Genomic DNA, 21,334 nt, shown 5'->3' with positions numbered 1-21,334 from the left:
ACAGGGTAGTTAGGTACACATTGTGCAGTCACTGAACCCTCCTGCATACCCTGCTAAACTAGAGACTAGCTCCACTTTGATAGAAGTTATGGTGAAGAATGGTTTAACTATAGCCTAGTGGTAGTTTGCAGAATGAATCTTCCACACTCATTGGACTGCATATTGAAATGAAACCTGCAGACAGATTATATGACAGAACCCGATCCTTGCCTTTTGCAAGGAATTATCTAAATGGACCATCTGAGAACACTGTACATCTTAATTCAAAGCTTCCTTCTGTCAGGGAGATAAATAAAGTAAATTAAAGGCAAATGGTAAGACAAACAAGATACAATAATGGGATCAGACTCAGAGAAAAAATCTTGCCAGTTCAAAGGACAATATCTCACAAAAATCAGTTACTAAAACAATGAAATAGATTAGAAGAAAATGGAAATCAGGTTTCTATCAGTGACATGCTCTGCAGAAATTTGAAAATAAGAGTGGTTGAAGAGACAAGGTGATGTTAGTGTACACTTGCTACAAGATACAAATGATGATTTATCATGGCTTGGACAAAGTGCAACTTTTCTTAAAAGAAAATGAGGAATAGGTTATAAAAAAAGAGTATCCTTTATACAAGACAGTTTATAAGACCAATTAACAGGGTCTCTGCTCTAAAATTAATAGGGGATAGTTGTCGAAACATGGAGTCTTATAGTTGGTTCAAAAGACATGTCTAGTAATATACTTACATTTCTTACACGCATTTGCTTTCTTAAAAATTTGTGTTCACTTTTTCAGATTTCTTCACAGATGAGCGGTGCTGGTTACAGATTTCTGAAAATTGTCAAGTCATTTCACTTATTTTCTTACTGGGCACAACACACTCTTTTAATTGGTTCTAACAGATTCATCATTCTTATGTTTTCTAACAGTTACAAAAACCATTTTTGCATGGTACAGATGTCTCCAGGCATATTCATTCAATTGTGTACCTAGAGCTCAACCTATCTCTCATTCCATCACAGTCACATAGTCACAAATTGGAAGTAATCATGCATATTATTCTGAAAGAAATAATAGAAAAGTCCTCCAAATAAGCCATTTTTTAAAGTGAGAGTGATTATAAGTATGAAGCCAAAATCTCACTTTTTAATGCACCAGCAGTATCTTAGACTTGCTTTATCTTGAGAAACCATTATTTTCAGTCAAATATCTAAAAATACATCTGATATAGTGTCACACTAAATAAGACAATTCTTGTTAGTTTTTATTAAAAACATTTCTGCTTCTCTGAGGGGAACAACCACACACTGTTTGACATCACAAGCAGAGAAATACACAAAGACTGCTAATAACAGAACAGGGTAAAAATACTGATACAATTCACATGTCAACAAGAATGTCACAAAGCACCTCACTGCACTTATTTTGACATACAGCAGCACTCTGTATTTTACAGATTTCAGTTATCATCTATATTAAGATCAGAATTACTCAGTCTCAAGAGATAAATGATATCGTTTCATCTTATCTCCAATTACTTTTGCAATGATGAAGTGAGAAACACTGCTCGACAGGCATTCCAGTTCAGTTCACGAGGTCAAAGGAGAAAGCGTAAACACTCGATGTGCAGTGTCGGCAGGAGGCCTCAGACGCTGCTCTCGCCCTTGCCGATGGCGGTAATGGGGTACGTGTACTTCTTGCGCGGGTAGGGGGGAACCCCGTCCGATCCGGCGGCGATGCCAGACAGCAATGGCAGCGACTCGAGAGCCTGACGGTCGGACCGGCAGTCGCGCCGCGACCGCACCACTGCTGGTGTCGACCTTGCCGAGTTCTGCTGCGCGTGGCGGCTGCCTACCACCTTCCCACTGTCATCATTGTTATTGCTCTCCGAGCGGCAGGGGTCATTGTCGAGAGTCTCTGCCCGTGAGAAATCCGTGGCGCTACTGCCAGGGAGCCGGTCGCCCCGCGCCGCCTGGTCGCAGTTGACGGCCTGCCTCACAGCGCTGGCAGTCATGGTGCTCCCTCTGTGCTTGTGGGTAAATTTCACCTGTAGGCATAGCAATTAGCAAACACAGTGAAATCATCCACATGGAACACTTGTGTGAATGTGCTTTCCTCATTTGTTTTTGTAGTGCTTTATCAGTCCTGTGAATCTCAATATGTTACATTGTTTGTATGTATGGTATAAGATGAAACAGGTCTAAGATACCAAATACAATTAGTAAGTAGTACAACTACGAAATAATAATTCAGTATTTCTTGCATATTTGTAACATCATTGTAAGAATAAGTAACATGGCTGAAAGTAATAATTGTAGTTAAGTATGAAACTTCCTACAAGATTAAAACTGTGTTTTGGCCCAGGACTCAAACTTGGGGCCTTTGGTTTTTGCAGGCAAGTGCTTCACTGACTTAGCTGTCACAGCAGTACTTACAACCTCACCTCAAAATTTTATGCCACTAGTGCCTCATCTCGTACCTTCCAAGCTTAACACGACTTCTCCTGTATACTTTGTGGCCCTAACATATAGAGGAGAAATGGTTTAGCTCCTGTCTAGGTGATTCTTTCCAGAATGAATTTTACGCTGCAGTGGAGTGTATAAGGTATGCAGCACAACTTCTGGGAAGTTCAGAAGGTGGGGGAGAGGTGCTGTGGAAGTATAGCTGTGAAGAAAACTCATGGGTCATGGTCATACAGCTCAATCAGTAAAGCACTTATTTACAAACAACAAAGGTCCCATCTACATCTATTTTCTGTAAACTGCCATAAGGCGCATTGCAGAGGGTACATACCATTGTACCAGTTATTAGGCTTTCATCCTGCTCCATTGATGTGCAATAATTATTCTAATCTTATTCTTAAGATCCCTGTGTGAGTGATACATAGTGGGTTGTAGCATATTCCTACTGTAATCATTTAAAGCCAGTTCCTGAAACTAGTTTATCAGACCTTCTCAGGATAGTTTACATCTATCTTCAAGCATCTTCCAGTTCAGTTCCTTCAGTATCCTCTGTGACATTGTCCCATGGATTAAACAAACCAGTGACAATTTGCCCTGTCCTTCTCTGTATACATTCGATATCTCCTTTTAGTCCTATCTGGCACAGCTCCCACACACTAGAGCAATATTATAGAACCAGTTGCATGAGTGATTTATAAGCAATCTCCTTTGCAGACTGATTGCTCTTTGCCAGTGTTCTACCAATAAATCAAAGTTCATAAACTGCTTTACCCACAACTGAACCTATGTGATCATTCCATTTCATATCCCTACAAAATGTTACACCCAGGTATTTGTTTGAGTTGGTCGATTTAAATAGTGATTCATTGATATTACACTCATAGGATACTACCATTTTTCATTTTGTGAAATTCAAAATTTTACATTTCTCAACATTTAGAGAAAGTTGCCAATTTCTGCACCACACTGAAATCTTATCAAAATCTGAGTATTTATGCAGCTTCTTTCAGATAGTACTTCACTATAGATAACTGCATCATCTGCAAAAAGCCTGGTTTTACTATTAACATTATCTGCAAGGTCATTAATATACATGTACAACAAGGGTCCCAACACACTTCCTTGGGGCACACTCAAATTTACTTCTACATCTGATGATGACTTTCCATCCAAGATAACATGCTCTTTCCTCCCTACCAAAAAGTTCTCAATACAGTCACAAATTTCACTTGATACCCCATATAACTGTACTTTTGGCAATAAGTGTACATGCAGTACTGAGTAAAACACTTGTTGGAAATAAAGAAGTACAGCATCTACCTGGTTGCCTTGATCCAAAGCTTTCAGTATGTCATGTGAGAAAAGCGTGAGTTGGGTTTCACATGATCGATGTTTCCGAAATGCATGCTGGTTGGCATTGAGGAGGTCATTCTGTTCAAGATACCTCATTACGTTTGAGCTCAGAATATGTCCTACAATTCTACAGCAAATCAATGTCAAGGATATTGGATAGTAGTTTGACTTCGGCCTTTATCCAAGAACTGGATACGATTTTTTGTTTGAGTGATCTACAATAGATTGTAGTTAGGAGAGGGGCTAACTCAGCCACAAATTCAGAAGAGAATCTGACAGGGATTCCATTGGATCCTGGAGCTTTGATCAGTTTTAACAATTTCTGCTGTTTCTCAACACCACTGACACTGATACTTATTTCATTCATCTTTTCAGCTATATGAGGATTAAATTGGGGCAATTCTCCTGGGGTTTCCTTTGTAAAGGAACATTTGAAAATGGAGTTAAGCATTTCAGCTTTTGTTTTGCTACTTTCAGTTTAAGTTCCTGTCTCATTTGCTTCGTACTGGACACTAACTTTAGTGCCACTAACAGCCTTTACATATGACCAGATTTTATTTAGGTTCTGTGAAAGATCACTTGACAATAAGATCCCAGGTTTGAGTTTCAGTCTGGCACACAGTTTCAAGTCAGTGTACAATTCACTGCGGAGTGAAAACTGAGTCTGGAAATGGCTAAAAATATTTGATCAATTACACTAATTTTTATGGTGCTGCAAAACTCAGAAACAGAATAGAAGCAATGGTCACTTTAAACTTATATAAACTTAACAGCTATTTTAAATAGTATGGCATGTAGTTCTACTGCACAATTGCAGCACAGTATACTCATCCTTTACAAATATTTGTACTTACTGTATAGTCATGTAGGTTACACTTCCGCCTACAATCATAAGAGTGAATATCACAGATATGCTTTAAGATATTTTCTTCTTTTAAGGTATTTCTTTTTGTGAATATTAATATTCTGTAGCCATATAAACAAGCAAGGACACTACACTGACTTTTAGATATTGGCCTACAGGAATCTCTGTATTTAATTTGTTTTACTATACTGACAATCATTTTCTGTAGTCAACATTTTTTACTGCTAATTATCAAGTTCCATCAGTAATGACTGATGTATTCATTTTGCGTAAGTGCTTTGACAGTATATGTGAGTGTTAGCTTTTTATTTTGTTATTAATAATGGAAAAAGGGGCAAACAGTGCATGAAATGGAATGTTCACAGATGGCGTCACTCTGGGCCTATGTTTACAGTGCAACGAAGTTTATTGGCATTTGAGAATTCAACCTCAAAGTTATCAGCAGTCATTCATATACAAGAACTTTGTAAAAAGTGTCCCATATTCTCACAGGAGAAAGTAATGGTCAAAGCTAGAAAATAATGTCCTTTTCAGTCATTTGTTTACACACTGTGTTCCATAAATTCCATTAAGAAACAGAGTCATACACTAACAATCTGAAGTAACCACTGCTGACTACATGTCAGCCCTACTAACAACAAATTACATTTAGTGCTAACCTACTCAAACGAATAATTTTTGTAATTACTTCTAAAATGCATTATATACAGTGTGGAGAAAAATTGGGTCACGAAATTTTAACCCTGGATAGCTGATGCTAGTAGGAACAAAAATTACCAATGTTGTGTAGGTTGACAATGCACCATTTTGAAACTACAGAAACTTGGTGCCACACACTCCGATTGGCCATAGGATTACCCTGTTGCCGTTTGTCTGTTGATGGGCAGCACTATGGCTGTTGGTTCACACATACAAACATCCCTCGCCCCATCACTGGCTCAACGTGATATGCACATGTGTCAAATACATCTTGCTGTTTGTCTCCACCTTACATCACATGCATTCATACATAAGCTTCGCTTCAGAGCGCACAAAGTCACCTGCAATTTAGTCGTACAGTAAGCATGGCAGCACAGTATTCATTTGAAGAACAATGAGATATTATGCAGAAAGACACCATCTACACCCACAAACGTTTACAGCATTCACCAGCGACTTTGTGAAATAGGCTCGATAGCGGGATATCATGGTAATGCTGGAAGACCTCGAACACAACAGGATGCTGCATTTCAAGAGACTGTTCTTGAGTGCTTTGATGAAGCACCTATGACAAGTACTCGAGTGGTTGGACATGACATGGGGGCCACTCATCAGTTAGTCTGGGAGGTTTTGAGGGATGACTGCGAGCATCCATTTAGTTTCAACCCTGTCCAAGAGCTGTGGTGGACTGTGAACACAGACTAGTGTTTTGCTGGTGGTTTCTGTGATGTGCTGCAATTCATTTTGCCTGAAGATGGCAAAATTAATTGCCAAAACTGGTTGCTTTCAAACTAAAATAAAATATCTTAAAGTGTATGGCAGTTGGTAAAATTTATTGGCTTGAAAAAGCTCAGTAAATTGTTTTCAATAATTGAGTATCAATAATTAGTCTATCTGTGGCCACAGGAATGTGCATTTGGGTATCTGTGTGTGTGAATGTGGAACCAGCACTGGAAAAAGAGTTAAGTGTTCAGAAGCTAGTGTGAATTCTGTTTTCTGTTTTGTTACTGTGCTAATGCACCAAATTGCTGTATATTAGTGGTTGCCTTTCCCCTACTTTACATACTGTGCCACCCAGGAATTTCCATTATTGTTAAAAATTCAACATAAATGGTGAATTGCTTAAAATTTGCTGATGAGTTGGCTACTCCATGAACACATTATGTTCTTTTCTCAACAGCCTGGGTACGAGACCCTGTCACACGAAAACCTTATAATACATTTCATACTCGTAATATTGCACAGCAGCTCAGGAGATTTGTAAGCTATCTTCCACTAGATAACAAAGTGCATTGAATACAATGACAGCAAACAAAAAACAAGGATTGATCTATTAATGGAATATTTTTAAAGGAAGACATCAGACAACTTATGATGAAGAATTCAGCATTCCACCAAGAAATTAAGTCAAGTTTGCCAGTAGTTAATTACTGTATAAATTCTTTCAGAATTCATACATCATACTTCAGTAGAAACGCCAGTTTTTAAGATTAACACCCTCTTTACTGTTAGGTGGTGACTGAATATTGGAATTTTAGTGACCTTTTCCACAGCAGCTACATAAGATGTATCAAACAAAACACATTTTGCATGCTGCAACTGGATATGCTTAAACTCATAGGCACGTTTTGCCTCTGTTAACATGGTCTCATCAGTGGATGTCAGCTAAAAGTCATACCTTTTCTTCTCTCTTGTATGTTAGTAACATGTTTGAGTCAAAATTCTTGAGTTCCACTAAATTCTTTGTATGAGGTATGGTTGACACCATACATACACCATAATCAGTGTTTTAACTGATAAAAACCAAAATGTAAGTCTTTTTAGAGTAAAGATGTGACTCACTGTAGGTGGATATGGATCACCTGAAGTCATACATTAACAGGCAGATGCTGAGGCCACTGCTGCCTACTTCTGTAAAGCATCCTAACAAATTCTGGCAAGTGCTAATCTACTTACAGAGATAATTATTGGCATCACTTCTAGAGTACTCATTATATGTATATTAGAACAAAACATTTTTTTTTAAAAATAAGCCACCGCTACCTCTATTGTACCATTTGACTGCTGTTTGTAACTAATACTTGAAACAAAACATTTATGTAACTACACACAGACCATGTTTAGCTATCTTTATGTTGACAAAGTAGGATCTGTCTAGTACAAGCATTAGAGTTGTGTGGACTTTACATCTGTGGCTCTAAATGTTAAAAATGTTATGACTATAGGAGGGGCTAAAAAGTTATTCTTTTAGTCTGGTTTTGAATATCTGTATATTTTCAGTTTCCTATCTGATTTCACCAGGCATTCAGTAGGGAACGACAGGACTGATGATGGTCTCTGTTCCCCCCTGTCACATTGTGATTCCAGTCCACATGGGGAGAGGAGAACAGTGCCACTGTCACTCCCAATTCCCTGCATTTGCTTTCATAATTTTCATGTGACGCCTCTTTGCGTACGAGATACATTTCAGTTACAGACCAGAACTGTGTGAGAGGCTCCCTTCACTCTCAGCACACAATCATTTCCAGATGATGACCATGGAGATTAACTTTGAAAATTTGAGTTTCTACTCAAATGTGGTACAGTTTCAACTTCAGATAAATTTTGTACAACAATACTGGCATGAGGAACCCTAATGTAACAATAGTTAGTTGTGATAATTGTGACAATCATTCCAGTTTAGGAAGTTTAACTAATACACTGATTTTGAACAGTGTAAGCTATTACAACTAGAAACTGTTTCACTAGTTAACAAAACTGCATTATTCATAAAATAGACTCAGAATCACATACATGTCAGCAGTTGACAACAGTCTACAAAGGAGATTGCTTACAAATCACTCATGAAACTGGTTCCAGAATATTGCTCTAATATGTGGGACCCGTGCCAGATAGTACTAACAGGCGATGTGTCTACAGTACAATTTTCCATTCCTTGCATCACACTGTGAACTGCGTGTGCCTGACAGCTGAGGTAAGGACAAAGTAAATACAACAAACTGACTCCAGTAATTTTTGTGTCAAAAAAGTCATTATTTACCCCATCAAAAGCATAGTTTGTTACTGACAAACACAGTCATTCCCATACAACAACATATTAAATACAATGATGTCAAAACACAGGGTCATATAAAATAAAATTTCATTAGTTGACGAAAAAACAGCTTTTCACTTGCTTCCATGTATGCTATGAATAATTGCAGCTCGTCATCAGGGTAAAAATCTGCCACACATAAAATGAAAAAGTATTTCAAAATCTTTCATTGATGATTTGTTCTTAAGGTGTTCCAACTAACCATTACTCTGTCTCCGAATTAGTTTATCCAACATTTTTGTAAAGGCTGCACGTTAGTGAGTCAGTCCAGTCCCCAGCCAGTACAATCTGCTGCAGCCAATCCATATTCACCATATTTTGAGCAATACTCATGATGAAATACTTCTTACTGGGACTGTTATGTACAATGTATAAGAACTTTAAACTGTCTTTATTCTGTCAACAAAGCAAAGTCTGTAATTTATCCCATAATTAATGAAACTCGTGTAATTCTTTCAGATCATTTTATTATGTTATTCAGAGACATTCCACTGAGCATAATTTAACCAACAGATCATGTTCATTACTTAATTATGCATAATTTTCAAAAACAACCCCTATATCTGTGCCAACAACAGGCAATGACTAATAATGAACTACTTGATTACTAATACTTTAATCTGTGATTACACAAATATAAATCGTACATCACTATTAAAGTTGGAAAATCTACTAATAAACAACAGCTTCTACAGCATTAATGAATACCTGGAATTTTTCTCAAATCTGTAGGTCTTTCATAACTCTCCAAACAAAAATTCATAATTATCAACCATTCCAAGATAAAACCAAACTTCTTTCATCCATGTATGTATGTAATCCAGCACCTCACTTTTGTGCTCTGTGTTACTATGCCCAGTTAACTAAAGAACTGGTATTTAATAGTTTTAGTAAAATCGACCAAGGGGTTTTGCAAGCTTTTATTCTATCTGTGTGTACATAAGCAGAATAATGTTCTTGTTATAGAGATGCGTTGATACCAATAAGATTTTGTACATGATGTAAATATTTAATATATAATTTTATACTGTTCTGTACAATGACAAGTCCAATATAATGAATGTGATAATATGAGAGCTAAATAAATTGATAAATAAGTCGTCTTATTCACTACATCTCTCTTCAGGAAACCTAACCTCACCATCCCATGACTCCACCTTGTAGTTCATAAAACTGTTCTGTTTTAGGTTTACATTAATTTGTTGAAATAAATTCATATTTTCCCCTAATTATGTTTTATGGTGTTACTATAGAAGTCATACTTAATTATTTAATCAAGTGAATAAAGTCTGTAGTATGTTGTATTTTGAGTTTGTGTGTATTTCATTTATTAATAATCACAAAACCAATTTTTTTGCTTTATTTGCCAACACATGCATTTCAATTTAAAGGTTAAGAAATTAAACTTAATGCAATTATCTTTCTTACCTTTGTTTTGGCTATTATTTTAGTATTTTTGATGTACTTGATCAGAAGTAAAAATGCTGGAAGCTACAAAAAGAAATGCAGATGCAGATCTGCCAACATGAGGAATACACTATGAACTGTTAACACATGAAACTAAACAAGGAAATATATGTGACCAAAACAAGAATGGTAGCCCTGCAAGAAGACCATCCTAAGCTTTTTAGTATTACTGTTTGTTTCACTTAAGCATGTTTTTTTCTGGTAGTTACAACTTGGTTTCAATTTTTTATAGCCTACAAACACCATTTGATAAATAATTCTAAAGAACATTGTGCATTATCACACTTAATGGGTGTGCTGATTTGTCAGTAGAATGTAATTGCCCGTCCTAACCCCATTCATGAAGGACACACCACACAAGGTTTCCTGCTACAGAGAACCATCCTAAATGGTGAATCTTGTGTTAAAACCTCATAGGACTAGTACCAAGCTGACAGGTGTTTATCATCTGATAATATATCTCAAGCACAAGAAATGTCAAACAAACAAATTCATAAATATTTGTTCATCGTAATTCACCAACACAGAATGCACTACCTTATAAAAGAAAAAAACACTAGTTACCTGTGATATCATGAGACAGTTCTAGGGCAAAAGCTGGTCAATTGCATTGGAAAGTATCTAAGCACTACTACAAGACTGTCCTGCTATCAAACAGCAGAATGTGTAAAAGAAGACAGACAAGGTCACCAACAAGCAACTACAGTTCCACATTACTTCTTGCTTTTGGCCCATTAGAACTGCAGATTAGGAACTAATTGGTTACTGAGTAATATTCCAGAATCAATACTTTCAGTGTTCTTTTTCTGCTTGGTTGATTACAGTGATCCCATTTATTTGTTCTGAAAATTGGTGGTTATATGCTCTTCTGTAAAAATAACATTAAATTTTATATTATGCCTTTTGTATGTAGAGAAACATTATTGCATACTTCATTTGAACCATTTCTATGTAACATGTTATGATGAACGTACAGGTCTGGATGAAGTCCTGCTACTAGTAAACTGACAGGAAGTGATCTGCTGTGGAAGACTTGAGCATAAAATATATTAAACTGTGACATTTTCATATCTTGATTCTCTTTGTACAAACTGATTCACACAGTTTCAAAGTTCTTTTCAGCACATAAAGCTACAGATTAAATGAAGATGTAAGAAAATACAGCAAGGTAAATCATTATGGATTCAGCATACCTAAAACTCCAGGTCAAACTATAAGAATGAGGAATTAACCACTCACTAATAGCAGACATGCAGCACACAAAACATAACAGCACAGACTTAACTGGCTTTCGAGCAACTGCTTCTTTCCAACAGATCGCTACATACATATTAACATGTCTTGATTATAAAATATTTGATTAATTCTACATATGTATTTGTAATGTGATTACTATAGACACAAGAATGGAATGAAAGTGACATTGTATTGTCTAACTAGGATATGCATTGTTATGTAGTAAAAGAAACAGAAGCAAAAAAAAAAACTGCCATTTCAGAGATGCACTTCACAATAATGGCAACTGCACAATGAAATGACATCAATGAGTGAAGTTGTACATGTACTATAAATGTGTATAGTGTATGTGGCCCATGAGAATGAATTTTGTCCACTAAGGAATAAAAAAAGTGTACAGCACTGCACCAAACTGGACTACCATGTGCACCTGTAAACAACTAAAAGCTATTGTATTTTCCGTTTCATTAAAACTATACCAAAAAAATTACTCTCCTACATATTGTGTTAAATATGAACAACTGCCCTCTAGGTGAATGTACTTATTATTTTTTCTGGTTATCACATTCTTTCCTCACAATTTTTTTTATAGTGCAACTGACAGTTTATTACCGAATTGCATTAAATAAATAACATTGAATAATTTCTCGTATTGTGATATGCTGGGATACTTTAAATGACGATTATAATCTATTTTTAGACGTTCCAATGTGGCTAAATTTTTTCGGTACTCCATTTAAATTGTAGACTACTAAAATATAACCCTAACCAGTATGAGAAAAAAATATATAAACCGAATTTCAACTTCATGTTGCCACAGAATGACGGAGTTAGTTGTCTAAATGAGAGGATAACGCTCAGAAAAAAACTCAGTTTGTAGAAAACATTTTATTTCTATTCTGAATGTATAAAGCTGATATGGCTTGGATTAACAATTTCAAAAAACAGTTTGTGATACAATAATCACAAGAATTATAGGATAACTTATACACTGAAAACGTGCCTAAAGGTCCTGACTTTGTGTATCATTATTACACACGCAATTTCGTCTGCAGCAGCCTCTCTCGCATATATTTTTCGCACTCCTTTTCAAGTTAATTCAAAATTCGGCACTGTATGAGGCGAAATAGAGCTTTCTGTGTAAATTGTATATACAAAAATTAATACAGAAATATGAAAGCCCGGATAGCCTACACTTTCAGGCACCCGAAGATGCTACATACGAATCCTTCTGGACAGCAAGAATCGATCCCGTGACAACACACGGCATTTTTCATTGGACAACATCCTGCTGAACCATCTCTCTTCACGCAGCACGTTTGGTCACTTCCGCATCTCTGTTGTCTTCCACTGCATCCTTCAGCGACGACAACTTGCTCCTTCTCTTGCACACGGGCTGCTTCCAAGGTGCTCTCGCTTTCTTGGCGACTGCAAAGACCAGCCCCGATGCAGTGTGTTCCGTAGGGGCAGCAGTGGGTCATGTCCCTGCAGCAGACTCCGTGCTGGTACGGACAGCAGCCGTAATGTTTCGTCGGCATCATGCAGCATGTCGTGACGCCGGGGCAGGTGCTTCCGTCCGGACAGTGCTCGTTTGACTCACTGACGTTCGTTGAGGTGGCGGGGGTCAGCTCGACGAAAACGACACGCTCTTTCTTCTCTTGTAGAACGTCAATGCATCGTCCGTGCTCCTCGTCGCAAACAGTGCCGAAGGGGCAGCAGTGGATGCCATCGAGGCAGCAAATGGCGTTCCGGTACGGGCAACAGCCCTCTCCGCCCCCTGACAGTTCGCAGCACGTCTGATCCTGCGGGCAGGTCGTGTCTGTGCAGGTAGACACGCCCCCGCGACGTGCTGTCGTTTCGATTACAGCCTGCTTTGTGTGTGCAGCTTCCGCTCCCTCAATGTCGTTCTCTGTTTGTTGGCGACGGCACAGACCGCCCCCGATGCAGTGGGTTCCGTAGGGGCAGCAGTGGATCAAGTCCCTGCAGCAGACTCCCTGCTGGAACGGGCAGCAGCCGTAGTGTTTCGTTGTCGTCATACAGCACGTCGAAACGTCAGGACAGGTACTTCCGTCGGGGCAGTGCTCGTTGGACGACACACTGATGTTTGGGGCGGCGATTAACTCGAGGAGAGCGGTCTCCCTGTCCCCTTCCTCTAGAACACTTATGCAGCGGCGATGTTCTTCGTCACACACGGTACCGAAAGGGCAGCAATGGATGCCATCGAGGCAGCAGATGGCGTTTTTGTAAGGACAGCAGCCCTCCCCGCCTTCTGGTAGTGTGCAACACGTCTCATCCCTTGGGCAGGACGACTGCGAACATGTCGACAAACCTCCGGAAACACACGCTGCTAACGCGAAGGCAAGCACGCACAGCTTCGGTCCGGCCATGACTACACCGAACCACAGCTGTTCTGCCGCTTTTGTTTCTCGACATCTCGTAGCTGTTGCAGTCGATGTATCGATTGTGGCCGCTGAACTCGATTCGCGCCGAGTCTGCGACCAGGGACGGCGATATCGTATTGCAACGCTAGTTGGTTGACTCGGCGCATCGCGTCACATGACGCCACGGCTCACCGCCCAATAGCGATACAGACACGCCTATCGAGCTGGACAGCGCGCCGCCGTTCTGTGTTTGGCATACGGCGTTAAGGATGTGACAATGATAAACTACATTTGTTTAGAAAGTGAATCAGCTAACAAAAATGTAGAGCGTTTCAGAAAGCTGTCTACGCTTAAATGACGATTTTACGCTCTCGCAAAAGCTGGAGGAGGAAGAAACTTTCTGTAAATGGCTTAGAGCAAATCTCGGTACCCCTTAGGAAGTCGATATCCATCCATGGACAAATAAATTGTGCAGATTTTGTCTACAGCATACATAGTTTAGAAATATGAGTGAATCCTGCATAGACATGGAAAAGATAACGATCTTACAGCATCTTTGAAATCTAAAAGTACGGAAGGTACATTTAACATTAAAACATAGCTATGATGAGTGTCGTAATTACTTTTTAAGGGTTTGAAAAATTGCTTTGCTAAGATGATAAAATTTTAGTGGAAAATAATTAAAACTATTTCGTACGATTTTTATGTTTTTTTCTTTCCCGTGGAACTAAACACTATACTTAGACAGCAAATTCAGCTCTGCACTGTTTCTACGTTCTTTCACGTGTTCCTTTTATTATATGCTCTCATCTGCGGCACATTACCTTCTTGTCCTTTTGCGTAACAAGGCTGCGCATTTTGGGAACTGAAATCTATAAAGGTGTCTGACGAACTAACAAAGTTGACAAATAAACAAGAAAATTCTAATAGCGTTTCCTTCGGGTAGGACAACCATAGCTGAAGGATTAGTTTTCTTGGAGATGCTATAAAGCGACAGCATCTCCGATAACTGGAATGTCCAGAACGGATTTCAGTAGTCGGCAGTCTCAAATTCCATAGAACAACGAGGAACTGTAATCAACGTAAATGTAATAAGAAGGATTATGAATTGTTGGAGATATACACTGTGTAAAAATTGTTGTGTGTTAATAAATATCTAAAGAACCAGCGGAACAATATTTTGCATCTATAATAAGGACTTGTGTAGACTTGTAAGAAACTTTTGCGTGTCGGAAACATTGTTGGGATGAACGTCGATTTCACACGGAGGACGTCCGGCGAACAGATCTGAAGGTTGTCGATCTTAAAGCAGGGAGTTGTACTGTAAGATCATGAAACGTGCTAGAAACAAAGCGAAAGAAACCAGTTAAGAACCAACTATTTTGTTGAAACTCTATGAACAGAATCAGAATGTGGGCAAAGGGAACGCCTTCGGCTGTTACACTGACGGTGAAAAAAAACGCAACACGAAGAAGGACTTGTGCGGCATAAACGAAAGTTGATATGCATGTTTCTTCATCTAAAAGATCATGTCTATTGAAATTTCTGCTCCAGTCGCATAAGACTGACGCTGGTAGCTCCATTATGAGTATGCGAATCAGGTTGCTTTAAATACACGCTGTAACGGTCGTGAGCATTAGTTACCTTTCAGATTGGACGTACCGAGCTGATGTTAATTAAGAATACATTTATCGCGAGAAAGACGCCATTGTCAACACCTCATTGAGTTTGAACACGGTCGTGTAATACGCCTACGAGAAGTTGGATGTTTCTTCTGCGATACTGCAGAAAGACTTGCCAGGAACGTAACTACGGTACACGATTGCTGGTAGCGGTGGTTACCAGAATGTACGGTGCAGCAGGCGTGGAACTCCAGCCCACAAACTGGCATCCTGCCCGAGTACAACACAATCCATGCATGCTAGCATTCTGACGGTTAAACAATGGTTCATCAGTCCCCTAGAACTTAGAACTACTTAAACCTAACTAACCTAAGGACATCATACACATCCATGCCCGAGGCCGGATTCGAACCTGCGACCGTAGCGGTAGCGCGGTTCCAGACTGTAGCGCCTAGAACCACTCGGCCACATCGGCCGGCTCTCTGGCGGCTACACCTGTTATTAATATACCAGTACACCTGCAAAGGCTTGTCTCGCATTTACATAAACCTGCGATCTTGCAAAGTTAATCACCTAAATATGTTACCTAGATAAATGCATTCGCGAAATTTCATTAGCCCACATTAATTTCTTTTGGTGTTTCGATTTTCTTTTCCATCTGTGTATATCACAGCTCGCTCGTGTGCAGCCTAAAATGAAAGACTCGTAAGATATTTTGACTCATCATCCTATCGTTTTTGTGAGAACCACTCTAAATTTCATGACGCGCAATCGACTCAATATTGACGGGATCGATAGGTAATCGAAAACTGAGAATTTGTCATCGTAATATATGTGATCAGCAAACGCATATTTTTCTAGAAGAATTTTTTTCCCAATTCTAATTTAAAAGGAACAGAAGGGTGAGTAAGGTACGTAAAACAATAAGGAATAATTACAAGTTACGGAAATCAAATTCTCAGATGACTTTGATTAGTAAAGAATTACAATTGTACTCCGGGTCGTCTCAAACGTCTCTTTCACTCTGTCGCATGTCCTCACTTTGGTTCGAACAACTACTTGGCTGATACTTGCATAAACACTCTAAAAACAAATATACTCGTGGCCTCAGGAATATACACAAACCAAAAAATGTTTTGAATCACTCCGATTCCCAGAACTTTTTGTCCCAACTATTTATGGTTCACATTTTCACTTAAACTTATATTCAATGTTAACAAATGTGTCTTTTTCAGAAACGCTTTTCTTTCTTTCTGTTGGTATTCTGAATTTTATATCCTCTCTTCTTTGGCCATCGACAGTTAATTCTTTGCCCAAATGGCGAAACTCACCTGCTACTTTTAGCGTCTTATTTCCCGATTTGATTGCCTCAGCATTGCCCGATTTGTTTCAACTACATTCCGTTACCTTTGTTTTTTGGTAATGTTCTTTTATAATCTCTTTCCAAGGTAAAATCCATTCCATTCAGCTGCTCTTCCAAGTCCTAGAAAGTCCATGAAAGAATTACTGTGTCACCAGCAAACCTCAGATTCTTTGTGTGTTCTCGTCGAACTTTAATTTCCTTACCAGATTTTCATTTTATTTCCTTCACGGCTTCCTCAGTGTAGAGATGTGTTAATATCTGGATTAGGCTACAAGCATGCCTCACTCCATTCTCAACTACTGCTTCCCTTTCATGTCCATTGATTCTTATAACACCATACAAAGCAAAGTAAACTCTGCACATTTTGGCCTAGACGGGCCAGTCGGGACCGATCGACTGCCGTGTCATCCTCTGCTAGTGCCGTCATTCGGATGCAGTATGGAGAGACATAGGATCATCACTCAGCACTGCTGGCCGCTGTCATTTTTGTTGACCTTACAACCACTACTACTGGCTCAAGTCGCTCCTTAATTAGCATCACGATACTGAGTGAGCTGGTGCAGTAGGTAAAACTCCCTGGAAGTACAAGGAATCGAACTCTAGTCCTCTGCATAGAAGCTGGACACACTGACCACTCAGCTACAGAGTTGTGTCTAGTTTATGTACACATTGTAGATAAGCTTTCGTTCTCTTTATTTTATGCCAGCCGCCTTCATAGATTCGACGAGTATACTCCAGTGAACATTGTCAAACGTTTTCTCTAAATCTACAAATGCTATAAATGTGGCTTTATTGGTACTTACATTCTTTGTGTTTGTATCAAAATGTTTATGATAGGTGATCAGTTTCTTTATACTTTAAAAACTTCGAATAATATCTGCACAACCTAAGTGCCTCATGTGTTTCTAAATTTCTTCAGAACCTAAACTCATCTTCATTGTGGTTAGCTTAATGTTTAGTGTTGGTAGACATGCAAGGAGAAGGGACCTAATGGATAGGATATTGGAAATCAAAATTGTGGTTGGTAATGTGATTGAGTAGAGGGAAAGTTGGAACCTACATTGGATGTGAAAGATAAGTGTAATAGACTGACTGGGTTCCAGAGGTAGTTTAGAATCTGAGAGGTTGGGAGGAAAGAAATAGCTGTTGCTGCATTAGTAGCATTGGGAGAGTAGAGTGTGAGGGTCAGTAGGTTAGAGTAGGATGGATATATGGTAGAAGAAGATGTTCCCTGATAGTGGGCTGGTGTTATGTTGAGGTGGAAGGCATCTATGGAAATTTATTGGAGAGAATGAGGATGTTGGGAAGAACTGACGTTTTCGAGGACTACTGTGACAAAACTGACAAGTGGAGGATATCTTCTTTTTAAAATGTGGGTGGAAAGAATTTTTGGAATGGATTGGGCTGTCGACTGGTTGGACTAGAAGGTGAGTACTTGCTTTATTGGTGGGAGTATGGCTTGCATCTGTGGGAATATGTGGAGTGAGGAACATTAGACGCAGCAACGGATTTGAGACTCGAGCAGTGCCTATGGAGACAGTGATCCTCGCTATGGCAGATGGGTGGATCGTTTCACTCATGCATTTGGTCCTCCTTGTACCGGAGGAGGCAGAGGCATCGCGTGACTTGGGGTTCAGATTTCGAGACTTCAACATTATGGCGTTGGAGATAAATAAATTCCCTCTTCTCGAACAAGGTGTTCGATGGTGGAAGTTCATTAGGTAAACAGGTGGAGAATGTAGGTGGGAACCTATTGGCCATTAACATTGCTACACCACGAAGATAACGTGCTACAGACGCGAAATTTAACCGACGGGAAGAAGATGATGTGATATGCAAATGATTAGCTTTTCAGACCATTCACAGAAGGTTGGCGCCGGTGGCGACACCTTCAACGTGCTGACATGAGGAAAGTTTCCAACCGATTTCTCATTCACAAATAGCAGTTGACCGACGTTGCCTGGTGAAACGTTGTTGTGATGCCTCGTTAGAGTTAGAGGAATGCGTACCATCACGTTTCAGACTTTGATAAAGGCAGGATTGTAGCCTATCGCGATTGCACTTTATCGTATCGCGACATTGCTGCTCGCGTTGGTCGAGATCCAATGACTGTTAGCAGAATATGGAATCGGTGGGTTTAGGAGGGTAATACGGAACGCTGTGCTGGATCCCAATGGCCTCGTATCACTAGCAGTCGAGATGACAGGCATCTTATCCGCATGGCTGTAACTGATCGTGCAGCCACGTCTCGATCCCTGAGTCAACAGATGGGGACGTTTGCAAGACAACAACCATCTGCACGAACAGTTCGACGACGTTTGCAGGAGCATGGACTATCAGCTCGGAGACCATGGCTGCGGTTACCCTTGACGATGCATCACAGACAGGAGCGCCTGCGATGGTGTACTCAATGACGAACCTGGATGGATGAATGGCAAAACGTCATTTTTTAGGATTAATCAAGGTTGTGTTTACAGCATCACGATGGTCGCATCCGTGTTTGGCGACATCGCGGTGAAAGCACATTGGAAGCGAGTATTCGTCATCACCATACAAATGTGTCACCCGGCGTGATGGTATGGGGTGCCACTGGTTACACGTCTCGGGCACCTCTTGTTCGCATTGACGGCACTTTGAACAGTGGACGTTACATTTCAGATGTGTTACGACCCGTGGCTCTACCCTTCATTTGATCCCTGCGAAACCCTACATTTCAGCAGGATAATGCACGACCGCATGTTGAAGGTCCTGTACAGGCCTTTTTGGATACAGAAAATGTTCGACTGCTGTCCTGGGCAGCACATTCTCCAGATCTCTCACCAACTGAAAACGTCTGGTCAATGGTGGGCGAGCAACTGGCTCATCACAATACGCCAGTCACTCCTCTTGATGAACTGTGGTATCGTGTTGAAGCTGCATGGGCAGCTGTATCTGTACACACCATCCAAGCTCTGTTTGACTCAATATCCAGGCATATGACGGCCGTTATTATGGCCAGAGGTGGTTGTTCTGGGTAGTGTTTTCTCAGTATCTATGCACCCAAATTTGGTGAAAATGTAATCACATGTCAGTGCTAGTATATTTGTCCAATGAATACCCGTTTATCATCTGCATCTCTTGTTGGTGTGGCAAATTTAATGGCCGGTTGTGTAGGTGGGAACACTGTTGCAGATACAGAGGACAGTACAGATCTCCTGATCAGGGTCAGAATTTATTTCCCGCACAACTTCCTCCGCCATAATTTTCGAATTCTCTACCTGGACTATGGCCAGGAGCAGGTGGTGGTTTGGGACGGGGAGCAAGCAATGAATACACCTGGGAAATGAACGAGATTCTTGAAAACGATGGATTGGGTGACTGTGCAGAAGATAATGACACGTCGGTGATGTGTCTATAACTGCAGCCGGACTAGGGAGAGGAACCGGAAACTGACCTGTTTGACAGAGTTGGGCGCCGTGACGTCAGCGGCGGAGGCGATCCTGGCGACGGTGGCGCCGGCTGGTGGCAGCGGTGAAGGCTGCAAACACCTGGCGGGCGTCGGCAGGGACAAGGCGGCCGGCGAGTCGGAGCACGCCATACCCTGTGCGCATTCGCGGGGCCGGTGCACCTCCACAGTGGCCGTCACCTGGGGGCGGGGAGAACCGACCGGTCAAAACTATTACCGGTAGTTTCGTTCTGTTCCTTGGCAGAGAAGGTATTTTTGATATGTCTATTATTTTACTGATGAGCTAGAAACTGGTAATAATTACTGAACCGTTAATTTTGTGGTACCTTCAGAGTGAAAAATTGATACCATCCAAAACTGACGATGCAAGAAGTCATCAGCCTGCAACTTTCGCTCTCGCTGTCACCACTCCTTCACCTTCGAAATCTTTGCTGGAAAAAATGAGACCGATTTCTGGCATAACCTCAACGCCATATTTCTTACTCCTTCACCTTGATCAGAATTTTTCAGCCTTTGTTCGAAGTTCATATTTGTTACTGTAAGTAATAGCTATAAAAAACGGAAAATCGATTATTTCAGAAACCGGTTATTTTGAGCTGTTTTAATGGCTCTGAGCACTATGGGGCTTAACTTCTTAGGTCATCAGTCCCCTAGAACTTAGAACTAATTAAACTAACCTAAGGACATCACACACATCCATGCCCGAGGAAGGATTCGAACCTACGACCTTAGCGGTCGCGCGGTTCCAGATGTAGCGCCTAGAACCGCTCGACCACCCAGGCCGGCGAGCTGTTTTAACACTCAGGTTTAACTGGAGAAGTAAAGAACCGGTGGAATCGAAAACTCGTTGTTCCGCTGATAACTGCCATCTGTAGATAAGGATCGAAGAAAGTCATATGGAGTTATGAGCGGATACATTGCAAGGAAGGTACATCCAGTGGCATACAGTATACAATAAGGGGGGGAGGGGGGGCTGTGGGGCGTATGCCTGTGGCGTAAAATTTATAGGGGCGCAAAAACTTGTAAGATAAAAGTTTTTATCATACAATGAAATACGATATTTCAGGACTTACATATAGTCCGCATCATAACTGATGTCCTATATGAATGTTATACCAACAGTTACTTTACATGTTCAGCGTTGGTAGTGGGGTCGTCCCAGCCCTCTAAAAGGCGGATTGTGAGATCTCTACATCTAAATCTACATCTACGTTCTACCAATGAACAGAAGACGACTATCCGCCTTCCCCACAACTGCCATTACATGCTTGTCCCACTTCATATCGCTCTGCAATCTACATCTACATCTACATCTACATTTATACTCCGCAAGCCACCCAACGGTGTGTGGCGGAGGGC

General features: G+C 40.3%; 2 protein-coding genes across 2 annotated transcripts; both read right to left on the bottom strand.

The window, feature by feature from the left end:
• Positions 1-1,146: 1,146 nt before the first annotated feature.
• On the bottom strand, positions 1,147-20,130 carry LOC124711297. The gene is made up of 2 exons (XM_047241301.1): positions 19,964-20,130; positions 1,147-2,035 (listed from the first exon to the last, which is right to left on the bottom strand). The coding sequence occupies exons 1-2, from the start codon at positions 20,105-20,107 to the stop codon at positions 1,634-1,636; spliced, it is 546 nt and encodes a 181-aa protein (XP_047097257.1). The 5' UTR covers positions 20,108-20,130; the 3' UTR covers positions 1,147-1,633.
• On the bottom strand, positions 12,038-13,577 carry LOC124711296 (progranulin-like). The gene has a single exon (XM_047241300.1). It carries the CDS (start codon positions 13,549-13,551, stop codon positions 12,355-12,357), a length of 1,197 nt encoding a protein of 398 aa, XP_047097256.1. The 5' UTR covers positions 13,552-13,577; the 3' UTR covers positions 12,038-12,354.
• Positions 20,131-21,334: the final 1,204 nt, after the last annotated feature.

This window comes from Schistocerca piceifrons, chromosome 8, assembly GCF_021461385.2.
Source record: "Schistocerca piceifrons isolate TAMUIC-IGC-003096 chromosome 8, iqSchPice1.1, whole genome shotgun sequence".
NCBI classification, from domain to species: domain Eukaryota; kingdom Metazoa; phylum Arthropoda; class Insecta; order Orthoptera; family Acrididae; genus Schistocerca; species Schistocerca piceifrons.
The sequence above is the reverse complement of the archived record's forward strand: the minus strand, read 5'-3'. Positions and strand labels throughout refer to the sequence as shown.